Source organism: Hyaena hyaena, unplaced genomic scaffold (assembly GCF_003009895.1).
Source record: "Hyaena hyaena isolate Hyena2069 unplaced genomic scaffold, ASM300989v1 scaffold_222, whole genome shotgun sequence".
Lineage (NCBI taxonomy): Eukaryota > Metazoa > Chordata > Mammalia > Carnivora > Hyaenidae > Hyaena > Hyaena hyaena.
In genome coordinates, this window is record NW_024080855.1 from 1830378 (window position 1) to 1850400 (window position 20023).

The 20023-nt window shown below is 39.3% G+C and overlaps 1 protein-coding gene across 1 annotated transcript in view; it reads left to right on the plus strand.

Moving 5' to 3' along the window:
• Positions 1-20023, plus strand: part of MYOM1 (myomesin 1) — a 168414-nt gene that overhangs the window by 24727 nt on the left and 123664 nt on the right. Inside the window, exon 4 of the mRNA XM_039243209.1 lies at positions 5171-5497. Coding sequence (XP_039099140.1) covers positions 5199-5497 — 299 coding nt within the window. The 5' untranslated portion in view covers positions 5171-5198. The remainder of the gene's footprint in view (positions 1-5170; positions 5498-20023) is intronic.

Consider the following 20023-nt stretch of genomic DNA (forward strand, 5'->3'; position numbering starts at 1 on the left):
AAGGAGATAATATCTGTCTTCGGTGGAACTATAAGTGTGAGTCCGAGTACTCTTTCCAAGGTATAGTTCTGTGGTTTGGTTGAAATCTGGAATGGATGAAGTGACAGCAAGTAATATGTTTTCTGTCATTCGCATGCCTACAACATTTCCTGATAATAAATTAGACCAAAAGGAGGTAAATTAACTCTGAAGTCCCTAGTTTCGAATTCAGTGATTTTGTTCTATCAGTGCCATGTCGATAAGTGTAAGACTGCATTGTGATATTTCTGACCTGAAAATGGTTAAATAATAGTTCAGTAGCAACACTGATCCCCACGCAATGATCCTAAAGTTAACACTTTCTGTGAATGATTTTAAGCAGCTTTTGGCCTCTAACGCTTGTACAAAAGTATCATCTCAGGATTACAATTATGAAATCAATATTTCTTCCAAAATCCCCGAATTATATTCAGAAAGAAAATCCCAGTCTTAAAGGAACAGAAGACGACCAAACCATCTTTCCTCTCAGGATACTCTAGCTGTCACGTGTTGGGGCTAATCCTCTCTTACTTATGAAGAGAAGGTAGTCATACCTTCGTTCCAGAGGTCAGAGCATGGCAAGGAGCTCTGATGACTAAAAGCCAGACCCTGTTTACTTGTAATACATTATGGATGCACGTGCAATATTAAGTACTGTTAAGAATAAATATATTGAGGGGCGCCTGGGTGGCTTAGTCGGTTAAGCGTCCGACTTTCGCTTAGGTCATGATCTCGCGGTTTGTGGGTTCGAGCCCCGCGTCGGGCTCTGTGCTGACTGCAAGCTCAGAGCCTGGAGCCTGTTTCAGTCTGTGACTCCCTCTCTCTCTGACCCTCCCCTGCTCATGCTGTCTCTCTCTCTCTCTCCTAGAAATAAATAAAACATTTAAAAAAAAAAAAAAAAAAGAATAAATATATTGAGGGCAAAATAGAAATAAAAGTAGAAAATAGAATTGGGGATAAATAGAAATAGAGTAGAAAATAGAATTGGAGGAAAATATTTAAAGATTTTTAAAAGACAGTGTTTCAAGTCACCTGAGCTTATATGAACTTGTCTTATAACATAATACAGAGGAAGGTCATTCATTTGTTTGGACATCTTTTAAATAACCTTTGTCATGTTGCAATGTAGTATGTATCGTTAAAGAAACTTATATATTATCTTTATAATTGCCTACCATATTTCTATATTAATATATTCTAATTATTTTTTAATCAAAAGTTATCTAATAATTATTCATTACATATGGTAATTATTCTGTATGTTTTAGAATAGAAGATAGCAGTCTATTTAAGGCTTGAAGCAAAGTTGCTTGCTAGTAGCTATTTTTTTCCTCTTGGGAAATGCCATGTAGACTGATATCTTCCATGAGCCTCAGGATAAGTATTTCTGGAGTGGAGTTTGCTGGACTTTCTTCCCTAGGGAATACATGGTGACTTATAAAAGAGTCTAAATAAAAAGTTGATTTAAACCTGACAAAAAATATGGCAACTTTGAAAGGATTCCTCATTTAAAATAATCAAAAAAGAGATTTGGAAAAAAGTGATTACCTCACAGCCAATTTTACTTGTAAGATTTAGAAATCACATTTCAGAACATACATAAAAGTATTTAAAATGGGCGGAGGGACTTCTATAAAACTATTATTTCCTCCAGCATTGTCACTGTGGCTGGTAAGGCACCTGTCAGTGGACACAGTACTGAAGAAAGCTCATGCAACGTGTGGCCTCCCCTCTCTATGCTACACACACTTACCTTTGTCAGTTGAACTGTTAGTTGAAGTTCACAGTGCAAACTTCTACACTGATGGCTGACGTTTTTACTTCTTTATGTAGGAAGACTAGAAGCCTTCATATTCTTAATGGAGCAAATAATTTCTCTGGTTTGACACTATACCTTTTTGAAGCGTTTGTGAGATTTGAGAGAGCTCATTACAGGATAAAGCAGTTGACCCTTAAATAACACGGGTTTGAACCACATGGCCCCACTTATACACAAACTTTTTTTTGATAAATATAGTATAGTATTATAAATGTATTTTCTTTTTGATTGGATATTTTCTTTTCTCTGACTTACTTTATTATAATAATATAGTATATTATAATAATATAGTATATAATACATATAATATACAAAATATGTGTTATTCTACTGTTAATATTATCAGTAAGGCTTCTAGTCAACAATAGTTAAGTTTGGGGGAGGTGAAAGGTTATATGTGGATTTTCGACTATGTGGGTACGAGCAGAAGTTGACACCTCTAACCCCTGCCATTGTTCAAGGGTCAACCATATAAGCAAATCCCAAGGCTCAGTCCTAGGACTTCCTTTTCCATTTACAATTATTCTCATCTATTTTTTGGCTTTATATACCATCTGTATGTTGCTGACTCCCAAATGTAGGTGTCCATCGTGGACCTTTACTCTGTGCTCCAAAGTCACGTATCCACCTTAACATCTCCACTTGGATGTCTAGCAGGTATCTCAGTTGTAGTATATTGCACACCCATCTCCTGTTATTCCATCCCTAACTGCTTCCTTATACTCCTACCTATCTTGGTTAACAACTTCATTCTTCCAATTACTTAGGCAAAACCCTCAGCATCATCTCTCACCCCTCTCTTTGTTTCACATCCTAATTCAGAACTTTCAGCAAATGCTGATGGTTCTACCTTCAAAACACGTGCAGAGTCTGATCACTTTTCACACTTCCACAACATCACTGTCACCTCTAGCCTGGACCATTGCAGTGGCGTTTTTTTGTTTTTTTGTTTGTTTGTTTGTTTTAATTTTTTTTATAGTTTATTTATTTTTGAGACAGAGACAGAGCATGAGTGGGGGAGGGGCAGAGAGAGAGAAAGACACAGAATCTGAAACAGGCTCCAGGCTCTGAGCTGTTAGCACAGAGCCTGATGCGGGGCTCAAACCCATAAACCACGAGATCTGACCTGAGCCAAAGTCGGACGCTTAACCAACTGAGCCACCCAGGCGCCCCCATTGCAGTGGCCTTTGGATTCATTTACTAGGGCTGCCCTAACAGAGTACCATAGACTGGGTGGCTTAAACAACAGAAATGTATCTTCTCACAATTCTGGAGGCTAGAAATCTGAGATCAAGGTATTGGCAGAGTTGTTTTGTTCTGAGGCCTCTCTTCTTGGCTTGTAGATGATCTTCTTGTCCCTCCTCACAGAGTCTTCCTCTGTATATGTACATGTCTGTGTCCCAATTTCCTCTGAAATGTATACTGAATGAGGGCCCATCCCAATGATCTCATTTTAACCTCATTTCCTCTCTAACGACCCTATCTCTAAATATAGTTACATTCTGAAGTACTGGTGGTTAGGACTTCAACATATGAATCCGGGGGAATACAACTCAGCTCATAACAGCCTTCTTTTTAAAAAAAATTATTTTTATTTTTAAAAAGGTTTTATTTTTAAGTAATCTCTCCACCCAATGTGGGGCATGAACCCACAACCCCAAGATCAAAAGTCATACACTCCACCAACTGAGCCAGGCAGGCACCCCCATAACAGCCTTCTAATTGGTTTCCTGTCTTTCCTTCAGCCAGAGTGTCTCAGCTTGGAACCTTTTGATGGTTTTTTGTCCTTTCAGAGTAAAAGACAAAGTCCCTAAAGTCACTTATCGGGCCCTATGCTGTCTATACCCTCCAACCCCTAACATCTCTCCTGTGCCTCTCCCTGCACCCTGCTCACTCCTTGCAGCCTAATGGCCATTTGCTACTCCTGGAATATAACAGGCATGCTCACACCTTAGTGTCTTTGCAATGGTCTTCCATCTAAAACACTCTTCCTCTGATATTCTCATGCGCAGATGTCACTTTCATGCTCAGAAGCCATCCCTAATGAGGCTGTTTAAAATTGCATCCCAACTTCCCTTCTCTGTTCTTTTTTCCCCCTTTGATTTTGTCTGTAGCATTTAACACATTCTGTTTACTTTACGTTTTACTTATTTTCTCTATTGGCTGTCTCCTGCTATAGAATATAAGGTCCTATATAAGGTTATCAGAGCAGGGATTTTATTTCTTTTGTTTATCTGTGTATTTCTTGTGCTCAAACAGTTCCAGGCTCATAGTAGGAGATCAGTAATTATTTGTTGAATGAAAACCACGTTGACTATACACAGGCTCTCCATCATTACATAATCTCCCAGAAGAAGCTCCCATCAGAATGAAATGCCAGAAAATTAGAAATACATGTAATGAAAGGACTGAGAAAAAGACAAATAGCCAGGGTAAGGAAACTTTAAGACCTCCTAGATATTAAAACAAACAAACAAAAACAAACCGGCACTAATAGAAGGCCTAATGGCAGGAGGGGGCTCATGTGGCCATGAAGTCGAAAGTTTGCTGAGTAACGAGTTAATCTAAACTTCACATCATTTTTCATTTACTTTTTGGAAAGGATAAGAGTATTAATTTTTACATATTGGTTTAAATAACTTGTTTCTTTTTCTTTCTTTCTCTCTCCCTCTATTCCTCTTTCTTTCTCTCTCTCTCTTTCTCTCTCTTTTTCTCTCTCTCTCTTCTTTCTTTCTTTCTCTCTCTCTTTCTCTCTCTCTTTCTTTCTTAATTTCTTTCTTTCTTTCTTTCTTTCTTTCTTTCTTTCTTTCTTTCTTTCTTTCTTTCTTTCTTTCTTTCTTTCTTTCTTTCTTTCTTTTCTTTCTTTCTTCCTTTCTTTCATGTTGAGAGAGACAGAGACAGTGTGAGCAGGAGAGGGGCAGAGAGACGAGGAGACAGAGAATCCCAAGCAGGCCCTAGGCAGTCAGCACACAAAGCCGCACAGGGCTCGAACTCATGAAACTGTGAGATCATGACCTGAGCTGAAATCAAGAATCAGACACATAGGGGTGCCTGGGTGTCTCAGTCGCTGAGTCGCGGACTCTTGGTTTCCACTCAGGTCATGATCTCATGGTTTGTGAGTTCAAGCCCCACATTGGGCTCTGTACTGACAGTGCAAGGCCTGCCTGGGATTCTCTCTCTCTCCCTCTCTTTCTGCCCCCCCCACTCTGTCTTTCAAAAATAAATAAATAAACATTAAAAAAAGAAAAAGGAATTGGACACTTAAGGACTGAGACACTCAGGGGCCCCACTTGTTACTTAATAGTTCACCCAAAACTTGCTGCTTTCCTGTAGGGTTACCTGGTTCCCTCCGGGGCACACGATGTCTCTGCCATTTTATCAGAAGCTCCACCAGCACTATGATAGCAGCTACCGCAACAAGGACCTTCGCACCACCATGAGCCACTACCAGCAGGAGAAGAAAAGTTCTGCCATCTACACCCACGGCTCGACGGCCTACAGCACCAGGTCCTCTGCCGCGCACCGCCAGGAATCCGAGGCCTTCAGCCAGGCGTCCGCCGCCTCGTACCAGCAGCAGGCCTCCCTGGCCACTGCGTCCACCCATGCAATTGCAGCCAGCCGGAAGACAGCCTCAGCCTATGATTATGGCTACTCTCACGGGTATGTCAAAAGCACCTTTGCAACCTTAGGGCAAAGGCACGTTCTCTGAATAACCCTCCCACATCATGTTTCCCTTTCTTTTTAATCTGGCAGCCCTACCTTTAAACCAGGTGTGGAGTGAGGCCGTGTATTTGGGAGACTTGGGACTTCTGTCTACCTGTTTCCCTTTACATTCTCTTTGAGTTTCACACTTTATAATCACACTGGCGTATCTTGCTTGCATTGCCAACTGTGATATTGCTAGAAGCAGAGAAGTTTTGTCACAGATTGATTTCAACATTCAGCAGCAGCAGAGCCAAAAAATATCATTTCAACACTCACAGCAGGTTTCCTGGCCCTCAGAATGTTTCTACTTAGATGAGAAGCCAGAATAAAATTTAAAATTCACAGGTCACAGGCGCCCAAACTACAGCAGAGAGGTGTTCTACTTTCTCAATATCTGAGAGCCAGTTCTGACCTAGTGTTCGGGCAGCAGATATTTTCTTTAGCTAGAACATTTAAGAAAACCACGCCCTTGTCTCAGTCAGCCTAAGAATACCAGGAACAAAACCTATATTGCGATAAAAGTAGATTGATCAAGCCGTTGCAGTGAGGGAGACCACACCACAGAGGGAAAAGAGAGTTACTATAGCGTTTTAGGAAGAGTGGAGTGTACATTCAGGTCTGGTTTGCAAAGTGAACCAGGGTCCTGTTTCTACTGGACACAGTGGAGTTGAGATAAATGAGGTCTGTTGTATCCAGATACACTTAATGTGGGAGCTCAGCCCAAGGGTTGGAAACTGAGGCTGCTTCTCTGTGTCAACAGTGACTGGGGTCGTCCAGGCAGGAGTACAATGTCTCATTTTCCCTGATAAAATTTCAAACAGCAAACTTACTGATAATCTTTGATATTAGAGAAGAAAGCTGCTCAGTGATCTGCAGTCACATAAAGAAGGTTACCACAACCCCTTACAGCAGCAGTGTCCCTGGGAGAACTGTTTCCTGTGAACTTTGCAATTGGCTTCTGTGTCTTTTGTTCCAGCCTGATGAATGCTGGGCAGATGCTTACCTTCTCAGCCCAAGCCAGTTTTTATATTCTTGATATCCAGAATGAAATGTTTCATGGGAATCAAAAACACACTTGCAAGATTCATGTGATTTTATTAAAAGTCCTGGGCACCTGAGTGGCTCAGTCGTTTAAGCATCCAGCTTCGGCTCAGGTGGTGCGTGATCTTGCGGTTTGTGGGTTTGAGCCTCACATCAGGCTCTGTGCTGACCACCTACAGCCTGGAGCCTGCTTCAGATTCTGTGTCTCCCTCTCTCTCTGCCCGCCCCCCACTCACATTCTTTCTCTCAGTCTCACAAAAATAAATACATGTTAAAAAAAATCTTTTTAAACCTATCTACAGTCCACAGAAGGAATTGCTGAACTTGAAAACAGACATTTTTGGGCTATGGGGTAAAGAACCTCTAGCTGCCTAGAATCCCCTCCAGAGCAGCTGACATAATTGCATTCTTTTGTTATAAACATAATACTATAATTTTAGGTTTTATAAAATTTAAGTCCACAAAATATCTAAGACAACTAGAAAAGTGTTTGTTTCTGGGATTTAAAGACGTTATTAAGGAGATGATACAACGGTTTGTATGAATCTAAGTGGGGATGATTTCTGAAGGCAGAAATTCCTGAATCCCCACTGGATTTAAGCAGCAGCTGATCTACAGCTGTTGTATCTTGGGCACTAGCTGGGACCTCCTGGGAGCTTCTGCTCTGCTTAGTAACAGAGCCAGAGTCTGCTGGGGTTTACCTAGGATGCATGATGGCAACGTTATGAAATTCCGTTTAAAATGGAACGGGATCATCTTGCCATCTCACTTTCATGGGATATTCAGAAGGACTTTGTGTTGGCTGTAAATATAGAAATATTGCCGCTAAGGTGAATTCATTTCTTTTAGTGCTTGCTTCAAATGAACTGCCTTCCAAAGGAAAGTTGGGGGGAATTAGCACCATGTGTATGTGACAGCAACATTTTGTTCTGAAGAATGTACCATAGAACGTTAAGAACCTCATTTAGGAAAGCAGCTGTTTTGTAATAGAGGATTACATTTTAAATATCCATTTTCCAAGACTCTCTGTGCTGAGTCTATAGAAGAAGATGTAGAGATGGGTATTTTCATTATTGGATAGTTGTTAATGTAACTCCTTGTGTACTTATTTCATTTCCCCAAGGCTATAGAATTTATAGTTTTATGGATTTGTATTTTAAAGAGATCTTTACTTCAATTCTATAGCTAAATTCTATGTTAAAAGTTTAAACAAATTCTTTCTTTAACCATATGTGTAATATTCATATTTATTTATAAATGGATATATTATATTAAACATTAATAATTGAACCCTGAGCATTTTTATATTTTATTCAGAAAACATTTACTCTTTGTTATCTTTGGAAGACTTAGCTACTTCAGCTTTAAAAAGCCTCACATAATAAACTTTCTATAGGAAATGGAACTGTAATTATTTTTCTATACTCAACTTCACATCGTGTTCTTTCCTACTTTGTCAATATTTTATGTAGGCAAGTAGGTAGGTATTCATTAATGGCTTAATGTTGAACAACTCAAACTTCTTGGAGAAACATGCTAACCTAGAAATGTTGACCTAGAAACAAGAGAGAGAAGAAAACATCAATATTTTTTCCTTTGTGTAATGCAATGTAAAAGAAAAGAAAGCCAACCTAATCCTGGGCTTAGTTTAGCTTTTCTTTTTTTAGACCTAGAGATAACAGGTGCAAATAATATTCTTTGAACATTTCTGAATCTTCATAATTCCTTTAGTTTGTATTTTTGTTTTCTCAAAATGGAGGAGCAACTTTTCCCCACTAAATGAAATATCTCTCTTTGGACTGGGAAAAGTGTTGTTGATTAAAACCCTTAGGGTTAGATATGCAATTCTGTGGAATGTATGTAAACACTAGGCTTGATCTATTTTTAGCCTCTGCTTTGTAGTTAGATGTCCGTGGTAAAATGGAAACTATGGAGATAGATATGTGCTCAGGGCTTGGCTGACCTCAGTAAGTCTTAGGAACAATGGCTTGTTCAGCGTCAATGTGGTTATAAGCACAGATCAGTTACCAATTGAATTGTAAGCCAAGAGTTATAAAATAAGTCCTGAAAGGCTTATTATAAATGCCTTTATTCTTAGTCACAATGAAAAAAAAAACCCCTAAATTAAAGTAATTCAGAAAGACAAAGTGACACAAGATTTTTGTTTTATGCTAGTAATCCACAAATACTATCAGCGATTAAAAGAGAAGTGGTACTCATAACTCCCATTAGGTAAGGGTTCTTAACCTTTGTCCTTGAATAGATTTCAACAGGGTCTTGGTTGATCTGAAATTATGTGCAAAATTGGGCACAGTTGGGATTTGTTTTTGCTGAGAAAAATTGTAGTTTTCATCAGATTCCCAGAGAACACTGTGACTCAACAAAGGTCAGAACCATTGCACTAGAAAGTGTGAATATAAACATCAGACAACCCAGTGTGTGGCCTGAGGATCCCTTTCCTAATGCTAATATTACATGAAGTTAGGATGAAGTAAGGCAGATGTTTACAGAATGTGATACTATGGAAATCGTGGTACCTTTCTTTTCAGTAAGCTGGATCACACATTAAGATGGAAATAATAAATGAAATATTTTGTTACACTTGATAGGAATGAATAACTTTCAAAAAGCAGAGACAACACAGCATAGTTCTTGGATGATGGATGGATTTAGAGTTGTCCCTCAACCCTATGGTAATGGTAGAAATTGAATTTCTTGATTCTAAACAGTTGAATTTCAACCCATAAGATCCAATTTAGCACAGTATCCTCTATACTACTGTATCTTTACAATAACCCTGAGAAGTAGAAATTATCCCCATTTTATTTATTTAAAAATTTTTTTTTAATGTTTTATTTATTTCTGAGAGAGAGAGAGAGAGAGAGAGCGCGTGCAGGGGAGAGTCAGAAAGAGAGGGAGACACAGAATCTGAAAGAGGCTCCAGGCTCTGAGCTAGCTGTCAGCACAGAGCCCAATGCGGGGCTCGAACCCATGAACCATGAGATCATGACCTGAGCTGAAGTCAGACGCTTAACCGACTGAGCCACCCAGGAACCCCTATTATCCCCGTTTAAAATTTGAGAAAATTTGGGGTGCCTGGGTGGCTCATTTGGTTGAACATGGGTCTCTTGGTTTTGGCTCAGATCATGATCTCATAGTTCATAGGATCAAGCCCTATGTCAGGTTCTGTGTTGAGAGTGGGGAGCCTGCTTGGGATTTTCTCCCTCCCTCTCTCTCTGCCCCACCCCTGTTCTTTTCTCTCTCTCTGTCAAAATAAATAAATAAAATAAATAAAAAAATAAAAATAGAGCCCAAATAGATTAAATAACCTTTCTCCCTTATGCTAAGAAGTGATAGAACAATGATTTTAACCCCATTGTACCCTAAGCCCCCCCACCCTTTCCATGGGTACCCAGTGACAGTTGCAATCAGCCAACTCCCCTTGACCTCATAGCCAGCAGATATTTCTTGAAGGAGCAATATATAGTTTTTCATTATGTTTCCTTTTATTTGCCCTCCTTCTAGAGAAGCCATTGAGCACCACGATAACAAGATTCAGAGTAGGGAACAATCCATCCTAGGAGCATTTACAAATGCCCAACCTGGAACCTCACAGACTCTAACTTACCACTTAGAATCAGCCTTAGTGACTCACAAGGGACTGTAGAAGACACCAGTGTGGGGATGAGGAAACTGAGGCATGAGTAACTTGTCTGGGATACTCTGCCTAACTTCATTTTTAAAAAATTTTGTTATTTAAAAACATTTTTAATATTTATTTGTTTTGGAGGGGGAGGGGCAGGGAGAGACAGAGACAGAACTCAAGGCAGGCCCCAGGCACTAAGCTGTTAGCACAGCACCTGAAGCAGGCTCAAACCCATGAACCATGAGATCATGACCTGAACTGAAGTCTGGCACTTAACCAACGGAGCCACCCAGGCATCCCTCTGCCTAACTTTAAATTGTGCCCTTACCTACACTCATGTCATATCGATCAACTTCCCTCGGTTGTTACCCAGGTAATAACCTCTTTTGAAACTACTATAGTTTGCAAAGAATACGCTAATGCTCAAAACAATTCCAATTCAGACAGAAGATACCAATGTACAGAATAGAACACAGAAGCCCCTATTTTTATTGGCAGGTTTGATTACAGCAGGACTGAGGGGGACCTGAAAACTTGCTCCATTTCCCACCCTGGTGTGATTTCAAAAGACGTTACCCAAGAAATCTACTACTTTGTGGACATTTCTATGTCTTCACCTCAGCTACTGGCATCAGATTAGTATCCATTTTCTACATATTCATTTCCAGATGTTATAATGCAAAGTGGATAGTCTTTGGGGTCAAACAGGCCTATACTTACTTGGAGTTAGGCTTGTGAGTTCAGCTAAGCTAGTTAACCTCTCAGTTTCTTCATCTGTAAAATGGGGAAAATGTTTGTCCCTCATGTTGGGAAGTCTAAAAGAAATAATCACATATGTATTTGGCGTAAGAACTGGCACACAGCGACAGTCACTGAGATTTAGGTATTGTTCATTCATTCACTAAATATTTATTGAATGGTTCCTGTGTGCTAAGTACTGCTCTAGGTGCTTGGGATAGATCACTGAACAAAACTGACAAAGATTCCTGCCCTCATGGAGGATACGTCCTAGCATGGAGAGACAGGCCATAAACAATAAATATAATCAAAAAGACCTTGAATTTTATATCACGCTAGAAGGCAATAGATGTTATGGAGGCAATAAAAAAATTGAGTAGGCTAAGAGGGATCCGATATGTGGGGTGGGGGTGCAGGTTAGAATTTTAAATAGAGTAGTCAGACCTCCTACGGAAGGTGATAGCTGAGCAAAGGTGTAGTAGCAGCAGATGAAGTAGCACAGGGAATTATCTGGGGGAAAGCTACACCAGGCATCAGGAACAGCCACTGCAAGGCCTTTCAGCAAGGAACAGCATTGAGGCTATTGAGGGAATGGAGGAGTGAGGGAAAGAGTAGGTGAGGATACTGGAAGGGTAATAGACGGGGCATGGCCAACCATATAAGGGCCTTGTGAGCCATTGTAAGAATTTTTTAGTCTGAATTAGAGAGAGGGAGTCTTGTCAAATTTTTGAGCTGAGGAATGACATGATCTGACTTAAGTTGTAACAGGAGCACTGTGGTTGCTCTGTGGGGAACAGACTGGTGCATGAGCAGAAACAGGTCACCCAGGTAGGAGGCCAGTGCTGTATAAGCCCAGGCAGGGGCAGATGGCCAATCAGAAAGGATATGGTGAACATATTTTTGGATTTATTAGTTATTGCTGAATTCTTACTTCTACCAGATTTATCGCAGAGCTTTTCAGCTCCTATGGTCAAATAGTTTTGAGGCTGCAAAAAGAGCCATGTAGATTTTCTATACAATGAATTTTCTGAGATCTCTTTAGGCAGTATAATGATGGTACAACCATATGCTATTCTTCATTCCCCCAAGATACAAAGAGGTATATTGTTCCACTGTTAGTGCTTTTTATAGTACTTAATAGGAAAAACACCTGAAACAACTATAGTTATATGGGGATTTGAATCCACCTGTAGATTCAAGCAGCCGAATCTGAATTAAAAAACCAATTGAGGGGGGGCACCTGGGTGGCTCAGTTGGTTAAGCGTACAACTTTAGCTCAAGTCATGATCTCACAGTCTGTGGGTTTAAGCCCCGTGTCAGGCTCTGTGCTGACAGTTCAGAGCCTGGAGCCTGCTTCAGACTCTGTGTCTCCCTCTCTGTCTGCCCCTCCCCCGCTCATGCTGTGTGCTCTGTCTCTCAAAAATAAATAAACGTTAAAAAAATTTAAAAAAAAAACACAATTGAACCATAGATAGTTACGGGGAATGAAGTTTGTTTGGAAAGCCACTGATATATTCAGGTTGCATACTTTTATCCTTTCTCCTCTAGAAATAGTCTTATAGCCTCTTCTCTAAATAAAAGCTTATTGTATATAAGGAAAAAGCACCACAGTTTCCGGATTTAAAAAGTCAATACAGGGGCGCCTGGGTGGCTTAGTCGGTTAAGCGTCCGACTTTCGCTTAGGTCATGATCTCGCGGTTCACGGGTTCGAGCCCCGCGTCGGGCCCTGTGCTGACTGCCAGCTCGGAGCCTGGAGCCTGTTTCAGTCTGTGACTCCCTCTCTCTCTGACCCTCCTCTGCTCACGCTGTCTCTCTCTCTCTCTCCTAGAAATAAATAAAAAACATTAAAAAAAAAATTTAAAAAGTCAATACAATGCTCTGGGATTTGTCATCCAGAATTTAAGTACTCAGAAAATGACGACTTACATTACTTTCCATATGACAAGAAAGATCAGAGAAAAATCTAATGAAAGCAGAAAAGCCAGATACCTTTTTTCCCCAGAAATAGGCAAGTTTATTGCCAATTACTTCTTTAAAAAAAAAAAAAAAAGACTTTACTTTAAAGTAATCTCTACACCCAGCATGGGACTTAAACTTACAACCCCAAGATCAAGAGTCACTTGCTCTGCTGACTGAACCAGCCAGGTGCCCTGCCAATTACTTCTTTAAAAGGCAACTGAATTATGTTCTGACTCCCTGAATCCCATAACCTTCGCCATATGTCACTCTCTTGTACCTACTGCTGTAACTGTGTGGCTTGTTTGCATAGAGAGAAGTGGGACTGTCACTCCTGGTAATACCAGCTTTCATATCAGCAGTTTGTAGACCACGGAACTGTGGAATGGTCAAGCAGGAAGAGACCAAAAGCTCATATAACTCAAGCTCTTCCTTTCACAGGTACTTACACTGAGGCCAGGTAAAATGTGATTCATTTTCTACTCCTGTGCTTCACCCTATTACTCAAAACCATTATTTGCTGGGCTCTCTTGCAGGTTAAATTCAAGTTTAGATGATACAAGATATCTCCAGAAAGGCATTCATCTGCCACAGACAGGTGAACCACCCTGCGAGAAGGAAGGCATGTGCTTTAATAGAGTAGGAATAGAATGGGTCAGCCAAAGGTGGAAGAGGGGCAGAGTGGTACCTCCCAGACTCCAATGTGAAATGTTAGCTCTGTTCCTGGCTAGCTGGGCAGTAGGGTGTAACTGAGCTTCCCCACAGAGATCTCCGAACTCTGGAGGCCCATGGGAGCCCTTGCAACAGGCTTGACCTTTTCCACAGCAGTCTTTCTAGATGAAACAAGAGAAAGCAAGGACACCTCAAAGGAGGGGGTTAACTTCCATGCAACCACAGTGGCCATCTTCAAAGTGGGTTGGGATGTGGATTTCTGGGCTGCCTTGTAAATAATAAGACTAAAATTTTAAAACCCCGGACAATTTTCAGTTCACAGATGGAGACTTTATAAGGCATCTCCTGCAAATATCCTGCATTACATAATATCTAGGAAATATGAAGTAAACCCTTTCACTTCTGCTTAAAAATAGGCCATAATCTGGGTTAATTTCTAAAATAGTCAGAAATGGATAAAAATTGAAGGGTATATATAGAGAAGGACCACAAAAGATTTAAATCTCTCAGTGTTTTGCTCATTCACCTTTTCTAGAACACATGACTGTTCTACATTCATGTTGAGAAGTGGTTCAAACCCCCATGGTATTTGCTTTTAGCTCATGTCTATACATTAGCTGTGGAAAATTACCAAAAGGAAGATAAAATGTTAATTATCAATGGAAACTTAAATAGTAGAAAGAACAAAGCAATAAATAGAAGAAAAAATTGTGGCTATATTCCTATTTAAATAACTAAACATTTTTTTAAAACTAAAAATGAAATATTTTCATGGCTGAGAGAGTGAAATGGAGAAGGCAAAAAAAGACAAGTGTAAGGTAAATAATTCAAAACCAAACAAAAAATCAAGGATGTTTATTTATTGTGATGCTACATGTCCGTAAATTTCAAGAGTGATGTTAATCTAACTAAATTCATGCTTATATCTTATAAGAAGCCTTTTCTGCAGTGTTATCAAAAAAGAAAGGACTCAAAGTCTCCTGCTTGTCTACTAACTTTGACGTTCTCCTGAAACCTCCATAAGTGTTGGGATTGGGAAACAGGAGAAATGAAAGGTCAGTAGAAAGTGTTGAGCCTGACATGATACCCATATCAAAGGAGGATCATAGAACGAAGCTGCTCTAAATCAAAAGTAGATCCAAAGCAACCTTTTCATAAAACCCCAAAGAAAGTATTGTCTTTCAAGTTTTGCAAGAGGAAGATATGTGGCTGACGGAAAAGTAGAAATGAAAAAAGAGACTGCAAACTTCAAGTACTTATTCCTAACCCTCCAGGGGTTCCTGAAGATGAAAGAGATGGGGCTTCAGATACCAGAAGCCCCCAGGAGTGGCTGACTAGCTGAGCAAAGACAGCTGAGAAGGACGACCCATAGTTCACTAAAACCACTGCCTCTTCCTTTCCTCTGGTAAACAGCTGACCATTTTGTTTATATGCAAGGGGAATAGGTTTTAAATATGTATGAAAATGCAGTTTTAAAGGAAAATTGTTGTAATAATAAAAGTGAGTTCAGTTATTTTGTGACCACTCAGTAGAGTCTAACAATGACATATACATAAGTCAGCAATAAAAATCAAACTTTTACTTTTAAGCTTTTGCACCTACCAGTGTGTCATCCTAGGATGACCCACCCATCGTTCAATGTCTAGCTCTTCCACAAAGGATTCCCTGATAACCCCAGACAGAAACTGTCTCTCAACCCTGTGAATTCAACCTTTGTTTGCACTATTTCTGCTTATCTGCCTGCCTTTCTTTGGTCCTTTTGTGCTTTCTTCCTTGATTGACATTATACAACACGTCAGGCCTGGTAGCATTTATTCCCCTATAATTTCTCTTCAATCTCTCTCCCACCCCAGTCAGGCACGGTATTTTGCACACAGTAGAATCTGAATAAATATGTTTATAGAATCTGTTGAATAAATCAAGTTGTTAAGGAAAGTTAAAAAATAAACCTGTGAAAATTTCCATGGTACTATTACATATAACACAGTTTGAAAGGCTATTTTTGAAGTTACCTTTCTCCAGTACCTTCTATAATATCACCTGCATGCTAAGTTTATGTTTAACTTTATGAGAAACTATTCAATTGTTTTCTGAAGCAACTGTGCTGTTTTACCTTCCCATAGCCATGTTTGAGAATTCCAGTTTATCCACATTAGTTACTTTCTGTCTTATTTATTATAGCCATTCTTGTGGGCATGTAGTGGGGTCTCATTTTGGTTTTAATTTGCACTTACTTAACGACTAATGATGTTGATCATCTTTTTATATGCTCATTAGCCATTTTTATATCTTCTTTGGTGACAAGCCTTTTCAAATCTTTTGCTTATTTTTTTCTTTTGCTTAATTTTTTTCAGACTTTATTTTTTTTATTTACTTTTTATTTTTTAATTTATTTTTTATTTTTTTAATTTTTATTTTATTTTTATTTTATATATATATATATATATATAACAAATAGTTTATTGTCAAATTAGTTTCCACATAACACCCAGTGCTCATCCCCACAAGTGCCCTCCTCCATGCCCACCCCCCTTCCCCCCACATCCATCAGTCCTCAGTTTTGGTCAGCATTCAAGAGTCTCTCATGGTTTGCCTCTCTCCCTTTCCCCCACCATTTCCCCCCTTCTTCTCCCCCTTGTTCCTCAGTTAAGTTCCTCCTAATCCTCCTATACGTGCAAACATATGATATTTGTCCTTCTCTGCCTGACTTATTTCGCTCAGCATAACACCCTCAAGGTCCATCCATGTTGCTACACATGGCCAGATGTCATTGTTTCTCATTGCCATGTAGTATTCCATGGTATAGATAAACCACATCTTATTGATCCATTCGTCTGTTGACGGACACTTAGGCTCTTTCCATGTTTTAGCTATTGTAGAGAATGCTGCTATGAACATTGGGGTACATGTGCTCCTATTCATCAGCATTTCTGTATCCCTTATAGGGTTTAATCAAAATCCTTGATTTCAGACACCCCAGGGTACTCATCATTGATTCTTTTGCTTATTTTTAAAATGGATTTTTCTGCTTATTATTGAGTTGTCAGAGTTATTTGAATATTTTACATAAAAATATATATTTCAAAATATTTTCTCTTATTCCTTTCATTCTCTTAACAGTATCTTTCAAAGGCTAGAAATTTTCAATTTTGATGAAGTCAATTCATTCCTTTTTTTTCTTTTTGAATCATGCTTATGGTCTTATCTTTAAGAGCTCTTTGGTTAACATCAATATCATAAAGAATTTCTCTTCTAAGAGTTTTATAATTTTCACTTTTACATGTAGAAATTTAATCCATTTTGGGGGGGTATCTGGGTGGCTTACTTGGTTAAGTGTCTGACTTCAGTTCAGGTCATGATCTCATGGGTCGTGGGTTCAAGTCCTGCATCAGGCTCTGTGCTGACAGCTCAGAGCCTGGGGCCTGTTCAGATTCTGTGTCTCCCTCTCTCTCTGCTCCTCCCTCACTTGTACCCTGTCTCTTTTTGTCTCTCAAAAATAAATAAAGGTTAAAATTTTTTTATAAATAAGAGAAAAAGCAAAAGAAATTTGATCCATTTTTAAGTTATGTGTGTGATATTGAGTAAAGTTCTAAGTTCATCCTTTCACACATGGATATACAATTGGTCCAGCACCATTTGTTGGAAAGATTTTCTTTCCCCCTTTAATTCCTTAGCACCTTTAGGGGCGCCTGGGTGGCTTAGTCGGTTAAGCGTCCGACTTTCGCTTAGGTCATGATCTCGCAGTTCGTGGGTTCGAGCCCCACATCGGGCTCTGTGCTGACTGCCAGCTCGGAGCCTGGAGCCTGTTTCAGAGTCTGTGACTCCCTCTCTCTCTGACCCTCCCCTGCTCATGCTGTGTCTCTCTCTCTCTCTCCNCGACTTTCGCTTAGGTCATGATCTCGCAGTTCGTGGGTTCGAGCCCCACATCGGGCTCTGTGCTGACTGCCAGCTCGGAGCCTGGAGCCTGTTTCAGAGTCTGTGACTCCCTCTCTCTCTGACCCTCCCCTGCTCATGCTGTGTCTCTCTCTCTCTCTCCTAGAAATAAATAAAACATTTAAAAAAAAAAAAGTAATTCCTTAGCACCTTTATCAAAAATGAATTAATCATAAAATTAATCAATTAATCAAAATAAAAATGTTTGTTTCTCTCCATTCTGTTCCATGATCTCTCTGCCTATCCTAATACCAGCATCACATGGGCTTAATTACTGTTGCTTACAGAAAATTTTAAATTGCTAAATGTAAGTCTTCAGACTTAGTTTGCCTTTTATAAAAAATCTTTTGCCTGTGTGTTCCTTCATATTTCTGTATAAATTTTAAGATCACCTTGTCAGCTTCTACAAAGAAAAAAATCTGCTGGGATTTTGGTAAGAATCATGTTGAAACTGTAGAACAGTTTTGGAAAATGTGCCATCTTAATGACATCTTTCAGTCCATGAACATGGAATATTTATTTATTCAGATCTTTTTTCACTTATCATAATAATGTTTTGTCATTTTTAATATAGAATTCTTATACTTCTTTATCAAAGAAGTACTATACCCCACGTGGGGCTCAGACTTAACAACCCTGAGGTCAGGGGTCCCATGCTCTACTAAGTGTCTTTAAATATGTAATGTGGTTTTTGTAGCAGCAACAATTGGATATTTAAAAATCCCTGTTCTGAAAACATCTGCCATTCCTTGGAGTTTTTAATCCCTTCACATTTAATAAAATTACTAATATGGTTGGTGTTATGTTTGCTACTTTTGGGTTTTTTTCTGTATATTTCATTTCCTCTGTATATTTCATATCCTTTGTTCATGGTTTTCTCTTTTATTGCCCTGTTTTATGTTATAGTCATTTTTAGTGTACCACTTAATTTTCTTGTTTCTTAACTACATTTTTGTTCTTTTTTAAAGATATTGCTTATGGAATTATAATATACATATTAATTTATCATGTTCTACTTCAGATTTATACTAATTTAATACTGGTAGAACATAGAAGCTTCAATATAGTTTTATTTCCTCCCCTTTCCTTTAAAGCATTTTTTTTTTTTTTAATTTCTAGGAGAGAGAGAGAGACAGTGTGAGCAGGGGAGGGTCAGAGAGAGAGGGAGTCACAGACTCTGAAACAGGCTCCAGGCTCCGAGCTGGCAGTCAGCACAGAGCCCGAAGCGGGGCTAGAACCCACGAACCGAGAGATCATGACCTAAGCGAAAGTCGGACACTTAACCGACTAAGCCACCCAGGCGCCCCATCCTCCCCTTTCCTTTGTACAGTTGTCACATATATTAAAATTAATATTATAAACCCAACAATGCAGTATGATAACTATTGCTTTAAGGAATCTATGTCTTTCAAAGTATTGAAGTGAATGGAAATATATATATGCATATATATTTATCCAAATATTTACTTTGTGATGCTCTTCACAAAGAAGAGTATGGGGGGGACACCTGGGTGGCTCAGTTGGTTAAGTGTCCAACTGCAGCTTAGGTCATATCTCATGGTTCGTGGGTTCGGGCCCCACATCAGGCTTTGTGCTGACAGCTCAGAGCCTGGAGCCTGTTTCAGATTCTGTGTCTCCCTCTCTCTCTCCGCCCCTCCCCCACTCACACTCTGTCTCTCTCTCTCAAAAATAAGCATTAAAAAAAAGAAGAAGAAAGAGAGTGTGTGTGTATGTATTTAAATTACTATCTGATGTCATTTCCTTTAAACGCAAGGGATTTGCTTTAGCACTTTGTAAGGCAGGTCTGCTAGCAATGAATTCTCTCAGTTTTCATTTGTCTGGGAATGTCTTCACTCTGCCTTCAGTTTTGAGTGATAGTCTTATTAGATATAGAATTTTTTTCGTTGAAATATAGTTGACACCCAGCGCTACATTAGTTTCAGGTGTACATCATGGTGATTCAACAAGTCTATACTGTCATGCTCTGTTCACCACAAATGTAGCTACCGTTTGGTATCATATGACACTGTTACAATACTTTTAATTATATTCCCCATGGTATACCTTTCATCTCCATCCATGACTTATTCAGTCCATAATGGGAAACCTGTATCTCCCAGTCCCATTCAGCCATGTTGCCCATCCTCCTCCCTGCCTTCCCTCTGCCAACCATCAGATTGTTTCTTATATTTGTTTACAGGTCAGTTTTGGCTTTTTATTTGTTTTGCTTTTTTAGATTCCATATAAAATGAAATCACATGGTATTTGTCTTTGTCTGACTTATTTCACTTAGCATAATACCCTCTAAGTGTATCCATGTTGTTGTAAACGGCAAGATCTTATCCTTTTCCATGGCTGATTAATATTCCATTCACATTTTTTTAACCTATCCACCTATCAGTGGACACTTGGGTTACTTCCATCTTATCTTGGCTATTGTAAATAATACTACAGTAAACATAGGGGTGCATATATCTTTTTGAATTAGTGTTTTC